The sequence below is a fragment of the Chiroxiphia lanceolata genome, chromosome Z (assembly GCF_009829145.1).
Source record: "Chiroxiphia lanceolata isolate bChiLan1 chromosome Z, bChiLan1.pri, whole genome shotgun sequence".
NCBI classification, from domain to species: Eukaryota; Metazoa; Chordata; class Aves; order Passeriformes; family Pipridae; genus Chiroxiphia; species Chiroxiphia lanceolata.
The window spans coordinates 55159716-55182034 of record NC_045671.1 but is presented as its reverse complement, the minus strand read 5'-3'; the positions used below and the strand labels follow the sequence as shown (position 1 = coordinate 55182034).

At 36.7% G+C, this 22319-nt stretch overlaps 1 protein-coding gene across 6 annotated transcripts in view; it reads right to left on the bottom strand.

The window, feature by feature from the left end:
* TRPM3 (transient receptor potential cation channel subfamily M member 3) overlaps positions 1-22319 on the bottom strand; it is a 418794-nt gene that overhangs the window by 96614 nt on the left and 299861 nt on the right. For all 6 annotated transcript variants that reach the window (XM_032674617.1, XM_032674614.1, XM_032674615.1 and 3 more), the window contains exons 5-7: positions 21141-21265; positions 14919-15090; positions 1158-1332 (exon numbers count right to left, since the gene is read on the bottom strand). In XM_032674617.1, the coding sequence (XP_032530508.1) occupies positions 1158-1332; positions 14919-15090; positions 21141-21265 (472 nt within the window). The remainder of the gene's footprint in view (positions 1-1157; positions 1333-14918; positions 15091-21140; positions 21266-22319) is intronic.

Below are 22319 nucleotides of genomic sequence, written 5' to 3'. Positions count from 1 at the left end.
CTATCAGCTTGTTGCCTGTTGGGGAGACTGCTGAAGCTTGTCTAACCCCCTACTGTTTTCCTCGTGGTCACCAATGATATTGTAAGGGGAAACCTGGAGAACAGGTAAAGTGACTGTGGAACCTGGGACCAGCAGTGAAGGGCATGACTAGCGTTCTCAATCTTGCTGGTCAAAGGAAAGGGTGTGAGGAGTACACTGATAATATAAGTCAATAGCTTCCTGCAGAGCTGGTGTAAGTGACAGGGTTCTGTGACCATGGGATCTATCTGCAAAGCAGTGACTGATTGTGAGAGATGAAAATCATCTCACTAAGCAGGGCAAAGTTACCTTTGCTAAAATGGCTGACCTGGTAAGAAGTGATTTAGAGCAGGAATACTGGGATAGGGACAAAGATTCCTCAGCAGCCCTGTTGGGAGCATGATGGACGGGGTTGATGAGCCTGGACTGATGTGATGGGAAGGGATCACAAAATCAAAAAAATAGGGCTTAAGCAGGTTCACACACATCATCTTTAGGTACGCAAGGAAGTGTCTACAGGATACAAGCTTTTAGAAAAAGACAGGTTGGGAAGGCGATTTGGAGTTGCCCTTTATGTGAGAACAGCTGAAGTGCATGGCCCTCTGCCTTTGGATGGATGAGGAACCAGCTGAGATTCTGCAAAGAAAGGGCAAAATACAGACCGGCACACAGGCAGTCATGTGTGAGTATAGACAGGTGTGCAGAATCATGCTCAGTAGGCAAGACAAATACAAACTAGCTTATATGAACTTGTAGGACTAAATGAAGCCTGAAGACAGTAGTACATTGTATTACAATGAAAGCATCTCTAAGCTGGTGAAAGTAGTTCCCCATGCCCTTTGACAGAATCCTTTGGCCTGCAAATGCAAGACACCAGACACTGTACTTGTCTATGTGCTATATGTCGTGGCAAGTAACTATACAATACAATTTCTATGCCTTTTTTATTATGTAGACTTTTGTTAGTGGTGCTTTAAGTCCTTATTTTGTTTTGTTTTGTTCTAAATGCCTTCAACATTTCACCCATACCAATGATAGCAGTTTCTTTTCACTACATTGTGAATAATTTCCTGGGCTCTGTCTTACCATCAAATTGAATCTGTGGATAGAGAAAGAACATACATTAGGAAATTACTTACCCTCCTTCCTCAGAGTATTTGTGTCCAAAAGCAAGGATGTCAGATGCCCGGCCACTGCCATCGCATATCACAACAGGTACAGGAGGAGTGTCTCGCAGGTACTCCAGAACAATGGAGATAACATTGGGACCTCCTTCCACAATAAGGGCCACCACTGGCACCCCTTGACCAATTCCTGGAGTAAAAGAAAGAAAAGAAAAGAAAAGAAAAGAAAAGAAAAGAAAAGAAAAGAAAAGAAAAGAAAAGAAAAGAAAAGAAAAGAAAAGAAAAGAAAAGAAAAGAAAAGAAAAGAAAAGAAAAGAAAAGAAAAGAAAAGAAAAGAAAAGAACAAAGCAACCAAACAAAAAACCATACACACACACAAAAAACCAAACCCAAAAAAGAAACAAAAAAATGCAAAGCCAACAAGGCAAACAAAACATAACAGAAGACAGAAGAAAAAAATATCAGACCAAATAACTGCATTATGACTGTACAGTGTTATGGTAGATAAAATGGCATTCAGGAAATCAGATATTTTAAGGACAGGGGGGATCAGTGTAGTCATCTTGTCACTTCCAGTGTATAAACCAGTATTTTCTAGAATTATCTTCTGTTTTAAATACAAGAGTTACGTATAAATAGGTCTGATTTTTTTCTTTTAAAGATGAAATATTGGTTTGGAAACATAGAGAAGCTACAGCATTTCTTCCTAACATGTTCATAATCATGATTACATCATGCTTGTAATCTAGGTTTTGCATGGTATCAGTTTCCCATCATTGGGTCTTCCAATAGCTTTGCTTGTTGTTTTAAAATCAGCTCTATGATATTTTTCTTGCCATATTTGATGCACTTTGAGGTTGTAGATGGATAGCCCTTTAACCTTCTCTTTGATAGACTGAACACATTCTGTTACAAGTCAGTGCTATATTTGTTTTTCAGTTCTATTAGGTCTCACAGTTTTTCTCTGAATTCTTTCAAAATTTGCAGCACATTCCTTGATTTGCAGACCCCACACTGGGGACATTACTCAAAAACCTGAACTACCGCTAAACCAAAGGAAAGACATCTTTATTTCAAGCACTTGTGGTGTAACTGTATGTGAGTCCCTTGCAAAAGTTGCAGTTGCCAGGAAGGTTGCATGGATTTGTTGAAAGCCAACCTGACACCAGGTTGGTGTTAACATACCTGAAAAAGCTTTTATGGCATTTACTTCTTGACCACTTGAGACTGGGGACATTTAAAAGGACTCAGGTGATAGAAGTAGTTGAACATTTTCTATTAGTATTTTTTTTCTAGTAGAAAGGGTGTTTTTCCTTTTAAACTAGCTTTTCCTAAGAAAAAATACGCATTTTGCAAAAAATTTTGACATTTCACTGGAAAAAAAAAATAAAAAGAGTGTCCTAGACCATTAATGGTTGGTTTGGGAAAAGCTGCTTGAGGACAGGTAGCAGGTGTTAATGTGTCTGCCCAAGTTTTCATTTAGAGTGGGTTCGATCCCCAAAAGCAAAGGTAAGCCTGTGAGGCTGGAACATTAAATCTGGTTGCACCCCCTAGAAACATTCACAGATCAAATGATTTTAAGAATTTGAATTACTGTCAAAAATGAAGTGACCTGTTCTCGAAGAAAGAAAGAAAAATCCCTAGTTCTTATATGCAACAGCAGAATATTCTACGCACCTCCTAAACCACTTTACAAATACTCTGTCTCCTCGAGTGACTCTCAGCATACCTAGTTATGCCTCTATCTAGTGTTACTTTGTGGGTTTTTATTATATAACTTAAGTAAAGTGTGTGGTGTTTATATTAAGAAAACTACAAGTTATAAAATGTAGGCTAATGAAAGAGAGTAAGAAGGGTAGAATATAACAAGGTGATTAACAGAATGATTTATACAGAGCTCAAGGGTTATTTTTTTTTCTATTACTGCTAAAGACTTTCTTGAATTGCTGCTCTGCTTAATCTAGACATCTTCAAATAAGAAAATATTAAGAAGCATCCTCAGTAACAGTCAAATTGGGTCTTCATGACATTGAAATTAATAAAAATTGAGAAAGTTCACAGTACCAGATGCAAAGTCATTCACTTGCTGTTTAATAAATTCTACTGTGAACTGGGAACTCACTAGGAGGAAATAGTAGAAAAGAGAAATATGTGATTCAGCTGATCACAAGAGAACTGTCTTTGGTGTAGCAAGACCATGAAGAGAGGTTTGATCCTGGAATACACACAGGAAAACATTTTTACCTGGAAATAGGGGTATTCTAGTGACATTGTGTAAGCCACTCATCAAATTCCACACAAAATACTGTACGTATCTATGCTTATGCATGTTCAGAAAGAATAAACTGGAATAAATGCAAGAAAAAGCCAAAAGGAGTATATGGGGAATCAAGACTTCATCTTATGAGATTCAATGAATTTGGCTCATCTTCCTTAGAAATCTGAAGGGTGAAAGACACTATGTCGGAATATCCCTATGATGTACAGCACATTAGACATTAATAATTTTACAAGGAGTTCAGAAGATTTCTGGTTATCAGAGGATTGAAGTCTATACAGTCCTCTTGTAAGACCAAAAGGGAAAAACTTTCTGAATTTGAAATGATGCTCAATAATCATTATAGTCACTGTTGCCTTATGTATCTCAAACACTTCCTAAAGCAGGTTTTACTGAAAGTCTCTTCATTCTCAGTATATTCTACTAGATATCGATCAGCTAAAGAATTCTAATAATATAAACGATGTTTAGTCTAAACTGTGGAACTATTTTGGGCCAATGAACTGGTCATTTGAAAGCATGTCTAATATTCCTCTTGCAAACTTTGATTTTCCTTTTTTTTTTTTTTTAAATTGGCACACTCACAAGAGGTGCATGGCATGCAAAAGTTCTCTGCAAGGGTTCCAGCTGTGTTTCACTCTGGTTAATCAGATGGCAGTGAGGCTAGTAGAATAAAACTACTTTTCTCCAAATTCAGTCTTCAGTGAAACTTCATAGCTTTGAGATAAAAAAAAGCTCATGTGAACCTTGATTTATGATATAAAATTAAGTTTCAGACTGAAGTGTAACTTTTTCTAGCATTCTGTTAGATTTCATTGTGAAATGGAAAAAATATAGACACAGAATTGATTTCTGTACCTCATTTTCCTTCAGGAAATTCTCCCTGAGTTTCAGCAAATAGATTTTTTTTTTCTTTTTAGTTTTCATTATTCTCTATAAATAATTTTGGGTTGGAAAAATATATTTTTTCTTTAGTTTGGAGGGCAAATTAGGCAGTTAATTTCTGGAATTAGATGTAATATTTTAAAATAATTTAATAATACTTTGTTAATATTTCTTCAAAGCATTTCTGGCTTTCAGGAGAGCCCTCTAGACTACAGTTGTCTGAATCCAAATGTTATGAACTTTCTCAGATTTATAATGGTTAATTTCTGAGCAATGATAATATCCACAACATGAATTCAATAGACATGGTGAAAAAAAAAGTCATGTCTACTTGAGTACCTTAGAAATTTAAAAAAAGGATAAATGGGAATTACCACATTCTCAGCTTTCTATGATGTTCCCAATCACATTTAAGTGATTTGTGACTTTATGTTCAATTCAGAATAAAACCTTAGCTACTTTTACCAAAGATGTCTGCAGCTCAATAACTCTCAGGCAAAATGCAGAGCAGATTTGCATTAAACTTTTAGATGGTTTGAGACCAAAAATTCCTGGATGCTTCTTTGCTGCTAAATATTAGAAATTTGGAAATAAATGCAGGGGGTCTGTAGAAAAATTGCACTTGACTGACTGTTCCTGATTAGATATTAACACTGCATTTACAACTATTTTGAATACATGAAATTGAGAAACTATGTGCTTTGCCCTAATGTAACACTGGGACAATTTGAAAAATGTTGGCTCATGATACCAGCAAGACAGAACCTCTGACCTTGGGAAGAAGGTAGCTGACAGACTTCTCTTTAACTGGTAACCAAAGTATTTTTCTTTCTAGATCTCCATATCTCCTCAGAAATAAAAAAATCATGAATTCTCTGTAAGAGGTCTATTTCAGCTTGTGCATGCACATTATACAATAGTCTGCAAAGAGGGGGCTGGCAGTGGCTGATATATCCACAGGGAGCCTTTTGTTTCAGCCACTTCATTTGGAAAGATAATGTCAGGCTGTGAGATGAGATGCTAAATGTGAAGGCAATACATTCCTTACAATATCAAGCACATAATTATAAAAAGAGTTTCTTGTTTGAGTTGAGATTGTCAGAAAGGAGGCAATGCCAAAATAAAACCGTGCTGATGAAAAACTGGACTACAGTACTGGAACTGCTGTCTCCTAGCACACGTCCAGAAGGTAGATACTTTGTGCCAAGCATTAAAATAGACAGTACAATAAATCAACAAGGAAAAAGTCTTCCCTTCATGTTTTTTTGTGGAATTTCACATAAATTTGCGCAAGTCTGGCTAAAACTATGATAGCACTCATCTTGTTGAGCTATGCTCAACAACACCGCTATTTTCACTAAGCAAGTACTCTAAAAGTATACAACCTTAAAAATTGTGTGTTTCACATTTTACTAACAGGAAAGAGAGTAGCATCAATACACTCCATTGAAATATTTTCATTCTAAAATTGCAGATAATCCTGTGTGGTATAGGACAAAGCATTATTATCAGGAAAGACTCTCAAACCTGTGTTGTTTTCCAAACACGAAAAAAGCATAGTTCAATTTCACAGATCTGGGTATTTTTTTCTGTTTCTTAAAAGGTACTAAATTACATGTTAATCGGCTTTTTTTTTTGTTTTTACATCCTCTGTAGAGAAACCTCTTTTAAGTGAAAGTGCATTATTTTTAAATATCTGAAAAATTATGGAAATCTGATAGTTACACAGAGAGTTTATTTTAAATTTACTTAGTTTATTGTTGTTTCAGCATTTCTAGGATGAGCTTTGGCTTCAGCAAATCTTTTTCCCTTTTCCTTTTGGATGATGGAGAAACATTCTTGTTTAAAAGCATATCTGTGGACTTGATATTAGCTGTGAATGCTGACTATTGTGTTATCACTGCGACACTTATGACTTAGTAAATTATGTTTCAAGATAGTAAAGACTGGATTCCAAAATCAAGATTTTTCATACTTAAGAGTGGTCTCTGAATATGCACTCCACACAAAAATAATTTGTTAGCCAGATGTATTTTTTTCTCAGATTTTCAAAAGAAATACTCAGCTTATACTCAAGAGCAGGTATGTATGAAACGTCTCACATGAACTGGCATATTACTATTTCTCCTTTAATAAAGTCTCCAATTCACATACTGAATTCTTAGTACTCCTGCTATTAGTGCAAAAAGACAGGTAGTCTCTCATGACTTCATTAACAGAATATGGATGAAACAGTGTTATTATTTTCATTCAATATAATGATTCATGCAAAAAGAAGAAACAGTAGCAAAGACTTGAGGCTCATCACTATCTTAATCTCTGGAACTTGTATTTTGAGTATTTCAATATGTATGGATTTTTGCAGGGTAGACTAGACTGTTAAGTTATTCACAGTGTCAGGTATTGTGGATATTGCTGGTGCAGTATCGTAAACTAGACTGCAATATTGTGACAAGGATTTATACAGTCAACTTAAAGCTTCATTATTGTGTTATTGCCTTTGCAGCTAGTAACAAAACCAGTGAGAGACTTTCCAGCAATTGTGATTCCAGGAAGCTACGTACGTATCAGAACGTTTTTCCTGATGTGCACCAGTGGCAACTTGTAGGCCTTCATGCTATTATACAGAAAAATAACATAATTTTCCCCTTGACACAGCAGTAGGGCATGCATATGTAAATTAAAATAATAAACTAGAAGAAATGAATGAATTTGGAAATGGAAGAAAGGAAAAGCTGCATAATGTCTGTACTGTGTGAAAAGGGATTAAAAAAAAATCTGCCATGCCTTGCAGAAGCCCTACTTTGTTTTCCCAGTTCTTGGAAAAACATGAATATTTCATACTGTGAGTATATTTATAAATAATGTATAACTGTCTCATAAATTATTACTAATTCTTTTTACGAAGAGTTAAACATGAGCTACCCACATTTTTGTAGACCAACAACTGAATAAAATACCCCACTTACTACAAAATGCATTTGCTACTCATGTTTTTAAGCATGCTTATAAGAGTAACTGGGACATATCACTATATTGTGTACTATCTCCAAGTTTAGCCCTGAGTTCAGCCAAATAAATCTTAAAGGCTCTAGTCTCTAATGTCTCTAATTTCTGCATTTTATCAGAGGGTGGAGTTGATTTCCTGCTGACCACCTTTGCTCCTTCATCAGGGCAGATGTGTTGGGGTGAGTTTCCCTATGTTCCTTTCCTTTTTCTACCTGGAAATTTTCACTGGAGAATTTCATAATTATTTGGATTTGTTTGGGATGTTAGGGCCTGTGTCTGTCCCGCTGGAGGGGTTACTGCACAGTGGCTAGCACAGAAGTGGTGTACAGCTGGAAACCTATGTCATATCTCACACACAGTGTGCAGCTTAGAGCAAGTTCTCCACACTTATGGTACACAAAAGACAGAGGTACCATGTATATACTGAGTCCAAATTGTCTCAAAGGAGGGGGAGAGGAAACCTCCATAAACCTTCACACAGCATGTGCAGTCAACCTGACAACTTAAAGTCTTTTTCTGATGAAGCACACCTACCATAGGCATGGACAGGGATGTATAAAGTACCATTGCGCTGGAATGGCTCATCAGGTCTTCATGAAAGAAGTATATTTGAATGATCAAGGACCCTCTACAGTTTTGCACAGTGCTACCCTCTAGGGTTCCACAGGTTACTAAACCTTCCCGGACCTGGAGGTACTGCAGGTGGTGGGGTATGTGAATTAGCAGGTTTCTCTACTAGTCATCATATCACAGGTTTTCATGTACCTATATCATGATGGACTCAGCAGCAGAAAGTTTCTATGACACACTTCATATTTGTTTCAGGTGTCTAACTTGTGTACATCCTGCAAAAGGTCTAGAGGTATCATTTCTGGTCAAGAGGTACCATTCTAACTGCAAAATTCTCTCAGGATAATGGCTTTTGTAGGTGGTAAACTCAATGCTCTCTTACTGGCTGACAAATAAACAAGTCCAAAAATATAAGTCAACATGTTTGTGTTCCTGCAAGTGTTTGCTCGTGCACAGTGTATACAAAGGCTTGTATAAAGACCATTTTCCACACACTGTTTAGCACAAATGCTCCATAGTGTAAAAAAACCTTAATTGCATCAAACAGATGACATATTCCAAGGTACAGGCTATTAATTCAACAGATGAGGTTATGCTTCAGGATTTTATAATGCAAGGATTGTTTATTGGAAGTATTTAGTAGAAAATCCCATTTAATTGTTGGTGGAAAACTGATCAAGTGTTGTGAAGTTCAATAAAAATATTTATGTGTTTGCATGATCTTTGACAGCTTTGAACTACCTTTTGATCAGATCTGGTCTTAGTTTTAACCTAAATATATATGACGAACTACAATTTTTTGAGGGAAAATCACCTAAGAAGCATTAATCATTTGTATCTCAAATAGGGCAAAATAGCATTTCTTTATGATTTCTTTATGAAGCTTAAGGTGTCTTGAAACTCAAGTTGGAACTTGGGGGTTCTGGTAAGTTACAGAATACCAAAGAAACTCCTCAGTTCAAATGTCTTAAAAGTCCAACTTCCAGGCTTTTGCTATGCTTCATGGGGCAAGCAGAGTATGTAGCAGTGTGATGTATCAACAATGGTTGAAAGAAGTACAGCATACAAAACTTGTGGCTTCCAGAAACATTTTGGTCCAAGTGTTTGTGTAGTACTTGGAAACCCTAGTGAGAGATACATACACAGAATGGACAAAAAAATTAAACATGCTCTGGAATTTTAATAAGCAGAAATCCACCTAGTGTAAGCTTAAAAGTTTGAGGAAAATGATTTTTAATCTCTGAACTAATATTTGTCTTACAGTAATACAGAGTCAACAAATATTGCTCTTTGGTTGTTAATAGAGCTTGTCTAGCCACAGGGCAAGTGATGCTTAAATAGATTAAAAATGGTATTGGATTTACAATGGTTGTTAAAAGGTTTGACCACACTAATGTGTATCTGCATCACCTCTGAACATCTATATGGTACTTCCTGTGGTCCCAACTGGCTCAGAAAGGCTAAATCATAACAGAGAACAACCTAAAATAATCCAGATGCTTCCTGTTAGGTTACACTGAAATACATCACCACTTGTATTTTTTTCCAGACAGCTGTTTTCAGACTTCAGGCCCCTTTGAACAGTTCCTGATGTGTAGGAAAGCTTTTTGGCTAAAATATCAATAGCAACAAAAATAGATAAGATCACTTGTGCCTCCCAGCTCTGTAATAGATCTGTGTCCCCCCGCTCTGCAAATCACAGATTATGCAATATTATGCAATATGCTTATCACTAGAACAATTACATTATTAACTACTAAGTGAACACGACTGGAAAAAGGGAATGTAGCTTGCCTTCACAAGATGATGGAAAGGGATGTTGGGTCTTATTTCCCAGAAGCACAGGAACGTTTCCCAGATGTCAGAACCAGTTAAAACTTAACTTCACATAGCTGCACTTCTCACACTCAGTTCTCCCTTTTCCTCACCCTTTCCCCAGAGCAGAACTATTTATTCCAGATATGGTAAAGATTAGATGGTTATTTCTTTTAATCCTTAAAGAACTGCTCAACAACAAGAGCAGGGAAACTTGGAGATGAAAAAAAAAAAAAAGAAAAAGAAAGAAAGAAAAAAAGGGGCTCAAACTCTTTCTACTCTTTTCTGGAAAACCTTGAAAATTTTTTATATTCAGAAATTAAGTGGAATTTCCACCTGTTTGGAGGCTCATTACATGCTCTATGTCTAGAGAAATCAAACTGATTTGGTAAACCAATACAACAAATTGTAAAAATAATTTGCTCTGTTTTGGAAATTCACAGAACTAAAGGATTATGTGTGACAGAATGACACAGAACCCTTGCTAATAAAGGACAGCTCACAACCATTTGACTTATTTTTTCTTTTCAACTTATTTTTTGCCTTTTCTACTATAGGCTTGTTGAATATCATTTGCTATAATCTCCTTTTTATTTTCATGCTTCCCAAACACATTTTAAAATTACTAGTATAAATTTTATTTTGTTCATCTTTATTTTATTTTGTTCATCTTTATTTTTTTCCTCTGTCCCTTTGTTATGTTTGACCATGTTACGGTCACTTCCATTCTGCATTCTCATCTTTCTAATTTCCTTTTTGGTATCCTAATCACATTTTCACTTCCTCTCTGTCTCCTTCTGTTTAATCCATAATCTTCTTTTAGCTCCTCTATTTTTAATTCTCCTCTTTACTAAGAGTATGATCACATTACATTTGTACCAGTGTGTTCTCCTTTCTCTTCTGACTCACCTCAGTACTTTCACTCTCATTTTTATTTGTTCAGTGCTCCTTCCTCACCTTTCTGCCTAGTGATATAACTGCCATGCTACCAAATGCGGCATTCACAGACAAATCTGTGGAACCGACACCTGGAACCATATCTTCATTTACTATTGAGCTGATACTAAAAACTTCTCCAAAGGAAATAACAATAAAAACTTTACGGCAGTATCTTTTGATTTTCATACTTGTCTTTGCAAAATGACAAAGTTCACAGAGTCCTCAGAAGAAACATGACATGGGAAGAGTCCAGGTAAGACTAAATGCTGGGATTTGTGAGCCTCAAAAGCATTCAATTAACAACCCACTGGGTTACTTTCAATACAATGACAATATGCTATTCAAAGCTGGCACTTAAAGTTCAAAGACACACACACAAGAACCCTCTTGGTTTTCAGTGAAAACACACCCTATCTATCCTTGCAGTCAACTGCTCATTAGGCTAGCACTACAGGACCTAACTGGTTTCACTCTTCATGGAGCTCATCACCTATAGGCAATGGCCTGAGAGTCACAGGAACAAGCACAGTTTCAGAAATTCTCACATTCTGTCTTATCTTCCTTGGTACCTTCCCTGGCTCACTTTGTATGTGAACACTACCATATATTGTAGGCAGCACTTTAGAAAGTTATCACAGTGACATAACCAAATTTTATAACTACCTCATATTACATATTAAGGTGCTTTTCCTTGTCATATTTTGTATATTTGTCAACATATCTAATTACAACAGGTGAGACATAGAATGGCAGAAATTTGACTAAAATGAATTAATCCTAAAACAATCTCTTTTTCTTAGTTTTTTGGCTTTGTGAATTCAATAAATCTAAAATGTCCAAACATTAGGGAGCTGAAATTTTGCTTGTATCAATCATATGAAAAGATATATTTTCAACAAACTCATCTGTTTAAAGTCAAGTCTATGGAATGAATTTATAAATCCACTTGTGTGGATCTATTGTGTATTTGTCTGTGCTTCAAGAACAATTTTTAACCTTCTTGCGTTTTCTCAGCCCTTTCTGAGATATGTTTGTATCCATTGCCTGGTTAACCAATATCAAGTTTCCAATCTCCAGCAAAATCTGAATGAAGCAATGAGTTCTAAGTTTTACTCAAATTTCACAGAAGTCAAACTTGCAGCAGGCTTCCTCTCCTAGAAAGAAGTCTGTACCTAGATCTTCCCAGCTATGTAGTTATGAAAATGTATCTAGGACTGCACAAAATATGAAGGAAAAATCTGAATTGAATGAGAATTCCAATGCATTTGATGATGGTACAATGGTCAGAGAAGATGCCAGTGATGACAGTTGAACGTCCCTTTGCCTTCCCAGCCCCCTTCATATATTCTCAGGCATAGGATGACAAAGGGAAGTCCACGGGTCACATGAACAGATATTGTTGACATATTAAACTGTCTAAATTGCCTCCTCTACCAAATCAAATCACCCAACTTTATCCATCAATTCCTTAGTCAGAGGTAAATTTTGCTCATAGGCTTACCAAAACTCAACTACATTGACCAATTCTATAAAGAAGAAAAATTAAATACAAGGGCACAGGTTCCAATGCCTGTGATCTCTCTGTTTTTCAGACAGCATACAGTAGAGGTAAAGAAAAGTTTCAGCATCAATTTTTTGTTTAAAATTAGAACAATTTTTAAATGTTTGTGTGAATTGGAAACCTGAAACAGTTCGGATCAGATCACTTTCAATATTTCCTTTGGATCCTGAAACAGTTTCAAGAAAGTTCTTCTTTCAACATTTATCACTACAAAATGATGTGCTTTGAAACTCTGTGAGTTTGAGGCAACTTGTGTCTCACTGCAAGAGATGGCTGCTGGCCTGTGTTAAAACAGTCTTCACTTGTGAAAATAAGAAAGGTCTGCCCTGAGCATTATAGCATTAAGTTGACCTCCAGCTAACTCCAAAACTGAATGACTCTGTGCTGAACCTGCAGACTCAGACTGACCCACCAGTGTCACTGTACCCTCTGCTTGTCTGAAAAGCATTTTTTAAATCCTGAGTATTTGCTGTGGACAAAATAAGAGCTATGGATTTAGCAAAACCTAAGCAGGTAGAGTAAAACCTGAGTATTCAATAAAATCTTTTCTCCAATGTTTATAAGGGGCATAAGGCAAGAGGATGATGACGATGATGATGCTGATCATAATTATTATTAAATAGTACACTTATTTGATACTGTTGAATGAGCCTTTCAGAATTATCTGACAAACTGAATGATCCTATTTTGTCTTAAATTTTCTGTATCTTTAATGTGTGAGAACAAGTTCGAAGTTTCCTTTTGCGTACAGTGTGTGATCCCAAATATCCAGGAAAGCTATCACTGCACTGGAGAAAAACACAGTCAAAGCAAAGGAAAGTAAATAAAAAGAAATGACAAGCCTAGCTTGTAAAAGGCAGGCTTAAAAATAATAAAATCTACTTTCAGCACTATTGTCCAGGGACAGGCTGTGAAATAATAAGTCACCAATTGTTTACTAGCTCTTAAATCTGTTCTGTTGTCTAGAGCAGACTCTTTCATTTGCTGATTACCTAAAACTGCACCTGCTCCTGACTCTTCAGCAAACAGATTTCTGATGCTGTCAGTGTTTTCCCCAACTCTGCATGCTTAGAACTGGAAAATGATAAATAATGATGTACACGCATGGCTGCACACTCCCACTCGGAAAAAGATCCCTTTGCAGAAATGCCCTGGCACACAGAGGGTGAAGAATCTACATTGCTCTGCTAGAAATGAGGGTAAGGAAAGGCATCAGAAAGTGGCCATCTGTTTGGCTGACCCAACAAGGCAGGTGGTCTTTCTCTCTTCCATATGGTCAACTTCCTATTAACTAGAGGGTGGTCAGGATTCAGTCACCTTCTTTTAAAGCAAAGGAAAAGAAAATGTGGCAGGAACATTCTGGATGTCTTTGGACCAAGATGCACAATTCTTATTATCAGGTTTCCTTTTGAACAATTTTTTCACATTTCTATTTTGATGAAGTGTTGTGATATCCAAGTGTCTTCATGTTTATAAGAGGTGGATATTTGGAAGGGAATGGTTAAATGATACTCTGTCACAGAGAAGAGTGAAAAGGAAGATATATACGCCTTTCTGGGGGGGAGTGGTATGTGTGGGTGTGGGTGCTGCAGAGAGAAACCAGAAAAGAGAAATCTTTCATTTTTTGCAGATGTTTGAAGAGGTCAGGCAAGCATTTGACTTGAACCACCAAAGTCTGGAGGCTCATCCATTGGGCCTGGCTGTAATTCCTTATCATCTGACGCCTGAGGCTCTAAATGTTTTTTCTAGTCTCATTCCCATTTCAAGTGCCCAGATCACAAAAAGTTTCACCATTCCTAAAAACTGCATGTTTAAAGAGAGTTATCAGCATAAAGGCTGTGCATATGGTCACTTTTGAAAAACTATATCTGTTTTCATTCCTAAAGAAATCTTATGCAGGTACAAAACCGAGGTTTGTTTGTGAGACTAAAAATAGAACAGAAATTAACTCCCCATATAAAGTAAGCATGTATAAACTACAGAAATACTAGTATTGAGATGTCATATTTTATTTTATCCATACAGAAATGCTTACTAAGGTGACTATTTACTTTTTATTTTATGTAGGAAAGTAGTACATGACTACAAAAGAAAAAATATATCTTTCAGAGAAAAACTGGGGATTCAGTCTGATCATGATGTGGTATCATCAGGACTGTAAAAGATGAGGTGAAAGGACCATCTAACCACATATTCTTCCTCTGTCTTTAGCTAATGACAGCTGCCTAGGAAAAACTAATAAATATAGTGAAAAGGTATAGCAACACCTCCATGGAAAACTCTCTCTGCCTCTAAATATCAATAGATATTTAACCTGAAAAGTATTTTTATCATAAAGAACTCTCCCTTACTTTGTGTCACTCTTTTCTTTAACTGTACTAATTTCACCATATTTTTCACAAAATGAAGGAGAACCTAACTGTACACAGTTCCAAGGAGATGGGGCTATTGAAGACCTAAGTTGAATCTAAACTTTGAGAAATATTGTTTGAAACTTACCAGAAACAAATCCAGCTATTAGAGCTATGCCTTTACCCACCATACTCTAAAATAAAATTTTATTTTCTTTGCTTATCACTATTTGCTTTTATTAGCTCATGCTTACCATTTTAGACAGTAGAAGTACTCCCCCAAATATGCAGAATTTATTGCTTCTTTGTACTCAGAGTTTCTTTTTATAATTGCAATTATAAAGCAATACAAGACAAATGTTACTCACTTGTATTTATCTTCTGAAGTGAAATGTGCTTTTCCAGGTGTCTACGAAGCTTCACCTCTGCTCCATATTTACCAGTCGTGCCATTGTCAGCCAAAATAAAATGAGAATGCATACTGTTGAGCACTGTCAACTTGCTCATGGGATTGGACATTGTCTGGTATGGTCGGACCACCTGCATTTTAGAGACAAAGGAAAAAAAGTACTAAATAGAAAAGACCCTCAGAACTAAATGAAGTACAAGATACTAGCTGACAAGATGAAATAGAAGAAAAAAATCAAAATTATTTGAAGTATTTCATTGAGCATTACTGTCTTCCACATGTAAAGTAGAAAATGACCTTAACACTGTCCTTCTAGATGCAGATACTGCTTAAATGGTTTTCCATGATAATCTGTTTCAATAGCGTCAATGTCTACTGTTTCCACGTAAAATCCAAATGATGGTCAGTGCTCCAAAGGTCTGTCTGACTACACACACACACTGTATACCCTGTCTGCTGCTGACTTTTAATAATGTTTCAGTAAATTCTCATTTCACTCTGACTGAAATCTTTGATTCTTCCTTCACAGATCCCACCCAGAACCATGTCTCCAGTTTTGGCTCATTCAGAGCCACCAGCCACCAGACACACAAATACAGGTGAGTTCTACTCCTGGAGAAGTGTACACATGATACTACACCACATTTTCAATTTTCTTGGAAAAAACTATTGGCCCATTCTTAGCATTACTACAAAGGCAGTTGTTTGTGTTCACAACAGCTTTAGAAAGTTTCCATTCAATGAAGATTTTGCTACACTTCACTTGATTTGATTTCATCAGGACAAACTCTGCTGCAGACAGAAAATTGTTGTGGCGTATCCCATTCATAGCTACCAAACAGACCAAATAATAGCACTGGGCCACATTTGGCTGTCAGATACCTTGGCGGGTCTCCATTGACATAAGTAAGACTGTACTAACATTACAAAAGAGTTGGTGTTCTGTCAAGGGATCCTGGCTGATCCTTCAAAGATTTTCTGACAATACTGTTCCCTGCCTTGTTTGTTATGTCTTGTTTTTTTTTGAGAGACAAAACTCCTGAAAATTTGTAAAATGAAGTAGTAGCTGAAGAAATTATGTAGTGACTTGTTAGAAAACTCAACTGGGCTATCTGTCATCTGCAAAAAATTTTCTTCACAGTTCTGCCATTGTTTATTTTTCATTTCTGGTGCTTTTAATGCACAAAATTATACACCCCAAATTTGACATAAATACTTTCAGAGTACAATAACTTATTGATTTCTTCCTAAGCTTTTCTCTCTTTTTGTAGTTCTAAAGAGATTTTTAACTGAGATATAATTCTTTACAAAGAATATGTGTTAGTAATTCTTTACCCAGAGATCTCTCTCTATATATTATTTTCACTTGAGAATGTCTGCTACACTTTGGTCAACTCTTAGATTTCCTTTGCTGTTATAAACTCATGCAGAGGGTACTCTGTAAGCTGTTCATCCTGCAAAAGGGACGAAACAGGTCCGAGAAAACCAAGAGGACAGCTGGCCAACAGTAAATGAGGGTACTATACTGTCAGAACAGGTGACAGCTTTGGCTCAGATTTCTTTTACACAGTTTCTTTCAGTGCCTCATTCATAGCAAGTTATTCTATGAGTGTATATAACTTAACAAATATCAGTATGCTCCCAGAACATGTTCATTAGCCAGCTTCTGCAGATACAGAAACCACGTATCCCATGCCACAGTCAGAAAGAGACGAAGGTTCTTTTTCACACATGGAAGAATCAAATAAAATCAAACTGAAACAGTGACAGATTTTTAAACTGATACCCACCCCATCTCTCAATAAATGGATGGCACACACCAGCAAGATCTGCTAGTAAAGGAATACCTTGAGTTGCCCATTCATTGTACGATTATAAGCTTCTGTGCAGCAGTTCCGCTGAGAGCTTGTGGTTTTGTTCCTGAGAGCCACAGCTCAAAACTTTGTGTGACAGCCTGACCTGTAGCTCTAATGAGTTGCAGCACCAACGGCTTCACACATTGACTCATTAATGCTGCTGCAGGACACATCAGAAGGCTATGCTTTCATTCTGTGTTTAGCTACAAGGTGAATCTCATTATTAATAAATTTTACAGAAGGGAAAATGAGACTACAATTATTTTCAATTCAACTGTTCACAACATGCACAGTTGAACAGCTGAATTTTTTTTTAACCATAAAATTTCTCAAACCACACTGTTAAGCTCTTCCTGATTAAAGGATAATCAAAATCTTCAGGAAGGAAAGAAAATCCTAGCCTTTGAGGTTATTTCCTTGACGTCACTTGCTTTTCCACTACAGTCAGCAGATTTTCAGTTTCTGACTCTTGCAGTTCCAATTCCTTTGTTCTTTTCAATCCCTTGCATTTTACAGGCAAGTGAAACGGTTAGAAAAAACCTTTAAGTTGTCTTCTCATCCTCTTTCTGCATACACAGAATCATATAATGGTTTGAGTTGGCAGTGACCTTAAAAGATCATCTAGTTCCAAAACCCATGTCATGGTCAGGGAAATTAGACCAGATTGCTCGAAGTCCCATCCAACCTTGCATTGCGAATAGGGAATAATGTTCCCCTGTCTTCCTCTGCAGAGCTGAAAGAAGCACTTAGGCTTAAAACAGTCCCTCCAAATACAGTTTAATGAATGCAACAGCAGATATGCTGGGAAGCAGCTCTCATGCTGCATGGGCTGAGGGCATTCTGTCAATAGGTGACAAGCTGGGCTAACCCCAGCAGTTGCCTTTGCACCCTGAGGTGGCAGCCAGCTTGAATGAAAAGGACTGTTGTTCTGCTTAGACTCCCTGAGGGCATGACACTCAACATAGGGACAGCACTTGAAAAATTTCTCAGCGTAACTCACCATGACAACGAGTATGCAAGTGCCGTGTAACCAGTGCATGAATCTGAGCAGTCTAGGTGAAGGCAAAGAGTTTGAGACAGTGTGCTCAGAGAGAGATGCATGCTTTGCTTCTCAAAAAGTAACAGCTGTTGTTCAAATCAAGCCATCTCTGCAGCCTCACTACTCTGAGGCACACTAGGCATAAAGGTAGTTCCTGGTTTAATTTAGAGGATCCTGGAAGCACAATGGTCCAAATGCTCAGTATATGCTACAAATAGGCCAGTCCTTATCTCTGCCCCAGGTCTCTTACTGAGGTTACTAGGAACTAAACCCAAATGAGGACTGACCAGACCCCGAAAGTAAAGATGTGAATGCTACAGACTTAAAAAGTGTACTCTTTTAGAAGAGAGAATGATTCTGTATGTAGGAAGAAACTTGTTTACAATTACAGTTTTCTACAACGCCCAACAAGCCACTTTCTCAGTTCTATCAGAAAATGTGAGGAAATAGGGCAACTAACTCATTTGTGTGCTTTGTTTTTAAATTAGAATCTAATAGTGTTAAGAGGTGCAATATTTTATGCTATATTGCTTTTACAGTACTGGAGTAAGACATGTCTCTTTAGGGATCTTTAATCATCACAATACAACAAATAGCAAACAACAGTATTATTTTCTTTAACTCGGTCAGTTTTCTTTGTAGCTCTGAGGAAAGCCCTTGAGATTCCCAAAGGTTGACTGATTTGGACAGACTGGTAAATATAATAAAACCCCTCAGCTGTGAATTCTAGGTCCACACAGGCCAGGTACAGGCTGAAGCATCAGCAGAAGTGCACCTCTGCTGAGCGTGCCATGAGGCACAGGGAGGCATCATGCAGCGGGGCATGTGCAGTGACAACGGCTCTCCGCTTCTGCCCCCCATCGGCTCTCAAAATCCCATGACTATGACAGTTTTCTGTGTCTATCTCATGCTGGAAGGGTATGTTTTGACAACTCTTCAGTTCTGATCATAATTTAGCTAGACATACTGCATATAGGTATAAATCCACAGTGATGCCAGAGTTTGACAGGTCTTTTACTATTGGTTGACTTTTTTTCCCCCCTGTATAATCCTTTGTGGCCTTTATTTCTTACTTGATGATGATTCATTTTACATGCTTAGGGTACTATTTATATTTCCCCTTCTCGGTTGATTTCACTGCATTCACCTCTAATGAGCCAGTCAATATAGTACACTTTGATTTTTAAAAAGCTTTCAAAACAGCTTCCTCACCAAATTCTTCTAAAGAAACTGCATGTATTGAATAAGAGAGAAAGTGGTTTGAGGCATAAATAACTAAGGAGAGACGGGGGGAAGGGAGGGAAAACAGTAAGAATGAAAAGTTAATTTTTGCAAAGACTGTTACTGAGAAATTTAATGACTTATATGGCCTATCTCAAGCTGTGTCATATTCTGTTCAACATAGTTGTAAGGGATTTGTGGTTAATCAGTTGAGAAGCTTACAGACATTTCAGTGGATTAAAGCAGCCTGACGAGGCAATAAAATGGAAGATGAAATTTGATATCCGTAAGCATAAAGCAGTATCATTTCATGTGCATCAGAGATGAATAAAACCAGAAGTACTTAAGCATTACATCATACTGCTGATCAATAATTTCATGAAAATATTAGGGGCCAGAAAGTTCAGAGGAAAATTTTTATTGTGTCTGTCAAAGATACATTTCAAAATCTTTTTGTCCTTAGTGATGACCCTGTAATTATAACCCTACTGATATAATTGTGTCTACATTAATAGAAGACTTTACTCAAATTGTTATTCTTAATTTTATATTAAACTTTTGTCACTTTCTGTGATAAGAGTGAGTATTAATCTTTTTTTTTGATTTAACCAAAAACCTTCTTTTTAAAAAAATAAAATTACCATACAACTGCTTGATTTCCTATGAAATTGGAAGGATATTTAGAAGAAAGCATTGCTTAAAGAAATCAGAAATCAGGGAAGCTGTTCATTAGGTGGGAATCAACTTCTTTCTTTAGCTCTTTCTGCAAAAGAAGGCTCCAGCTGCCCTAAAGTGCTTGTGTCTACCTGAGAACAGAGGTAGGTAGCTTGCCAACAGGTGGAAATAAATAAGGAAGGAAAAGCAATATTCCAAAATACAAAAATTCAAAATTTGATGTTCTTTTTTGACTTCATTCTTGCAATGTTTCCAAAACTCCATGCATAGTCACTAAAGACTGCTTATTTGAAATCGATGTGTGTATTACACTTCTTTAAGATACAACCTATCTTTATGTTTAGCTATTTTTTCTAGTCACCTTCTGCACTGCATCTCAGAAGAGTTCATTAGTGACTCACTGCATCTCAGAAGAGTTCATTAGTGACTCAATTACTGCTGCAAAGTCCCATCCTGTTTGTGTGGTATTAGAGTACAAAACCTCACACTAATACGATTTCCTCTAATGGCTGTGCTTTAATAGTGAATTGCAATGAACTCCAGTTGGATCATTTTCTTCATACTTGTTGTAATTCCTCTGACCTAACTGATACTTGAATCTTCCTTCCCTTCCCAACTTGCTAATGGATGAGCATACAGAGAAGGATGGGTTAGACTAATGCAGACAAGAAAAAAGTTCTATATGCAGAATGGAAACTGTATCTCCTCCACTCAGAGTTAGTCACTGGTTCTCAGGTAGATTGCTTGGGAATGAACAAGAGGTGAGGAAAAAAATAGACTCAGAAAAGCTTCAGATAATTTATAACCAGTGTAGGTAAACTACTCATGTATTTAAAATCAGGCGGTTAATCTTTCTGTTAATAGTTTTAAAAGAGAAGAATGATGTGAAAGGTAGGAGAAACACCTACCCTGTCCTTCAGAAAGTGACTGAAGTGAAGTCTGATCTTATATACAATACATTTATAAGATCCTTCAAAATTGCATCAACAAAAATGTATAGAAGGGAATATATTTTAAGGAGGACAGTCTACAATTCTGAATTTAACCAATGCATTATAGTATTGTTTAATAATAAATCAGACTTCGAGCCTTGCAATCAGTGTTTTCTTAGGCACTTTTCAGGAATCATAGAATTCTAAGGATGAATCCTTAACATATTTTCAAGAATAGCATGTAATGAAATTTCTTTGTAATGAACATACAGTGCATGAATTTTTATTGTTGCCATGTCAAAACCACCATCAACCATAATAGAAAACCTGTGTATATATTAATTTTTTACCGCAGACAATAATTCTAAGAGGAATAGTTAAGTGAGAGATGGAGAGAACAGGAAAAGTAACTGGAAGATTTAGATATTGGAGATGATCTATGTCCATATAGGGCTTACATCTTTGCCAATCAGATCCTCTTGATTTTCCACAATCCCCCAGGGAGCTATACCGATGGTGCATATCTTCCCTCGAGACTTTGAGGCATGATCTTTCAGTGCATCTCCAACATGCCGAATGACTCCTGGGAAAGAAACAGCATAAAACAGAAATTCAAAATTATGTCTTTTTTGTTCACTATCATATGGATTTAATATAGACTTGCTTTTAGGGAATATCTATGCCTATACTTACAATTAAATAAAGCTATGAGTATATTCCTATTTATTATTATTACAGTATTTCTTTAAATCTGTTTTACTGAATATAAAAACTAAATGAAGTAATTAGAAAAAAATACACAGCTCTAGAAATAAGAATGAAGATATTGACAGTTGACTGCAGATTATTAATCTGCACTTGTGCTCACATATAGATGTGCATGCAAGCATTTGTGCATTTCTAAGCATAGAAAGAAGGACATGAACTAACTGTCCCCCTCCACCTCCATCCCCCCAAACTCTCCAAAAGTGTAGCTCGTGCACAAATGGTCCCATAAAGGACGGTAGTGTGGAAACATCATTACGCTACTCAGTCACCTGAGACAGTTTCCAGCAGAGTATTAAACCACCCCTGGGAATCAGTGAGAAAATAGAAACTAGTGTAGAGAGAATGACCACTCCCCAGCTCTCTTCCAGGTGCTCCTTGCTTGATCTAGACCAGCTCTGACAGTTTCAGTGATACTTCTGTGCAAAGGAAAAGCGTCATTCCTTCTTCCTTTTAATAAATAATTTTTTAAATTCTGACTATTAAGAACTACTTTTAGGATGTGGTTGCACTGAAGCAGACCTGTGAGTTTCTCAGTTTCTGAGTTTTCTTTTTTTTCAGGATTTAAAGCAGAAAATCTGCCCAGAGTGCAAAAAATTTCTGATATTTAGAATAATCAACTTTTGGCGTAACATGAATATTCAGAACAATCAGTTTAAGTAATTTACCAGTCATGTTTATAGCCAAGTATGCTATAACTGTCACACTGCTGATTCTCAGTCCAGTAACAGTTTTCCAGGATTTTTCAATTATAATTTTCCTTAAGAGAAACCCAGTTTTAAAACTCATTGTCAACAAAAAAGACTGTACTAAAAAATTCTCAACTGGTACAATTTCACAAATAATTTTCACCTCCACAGTTTGAAAATGTA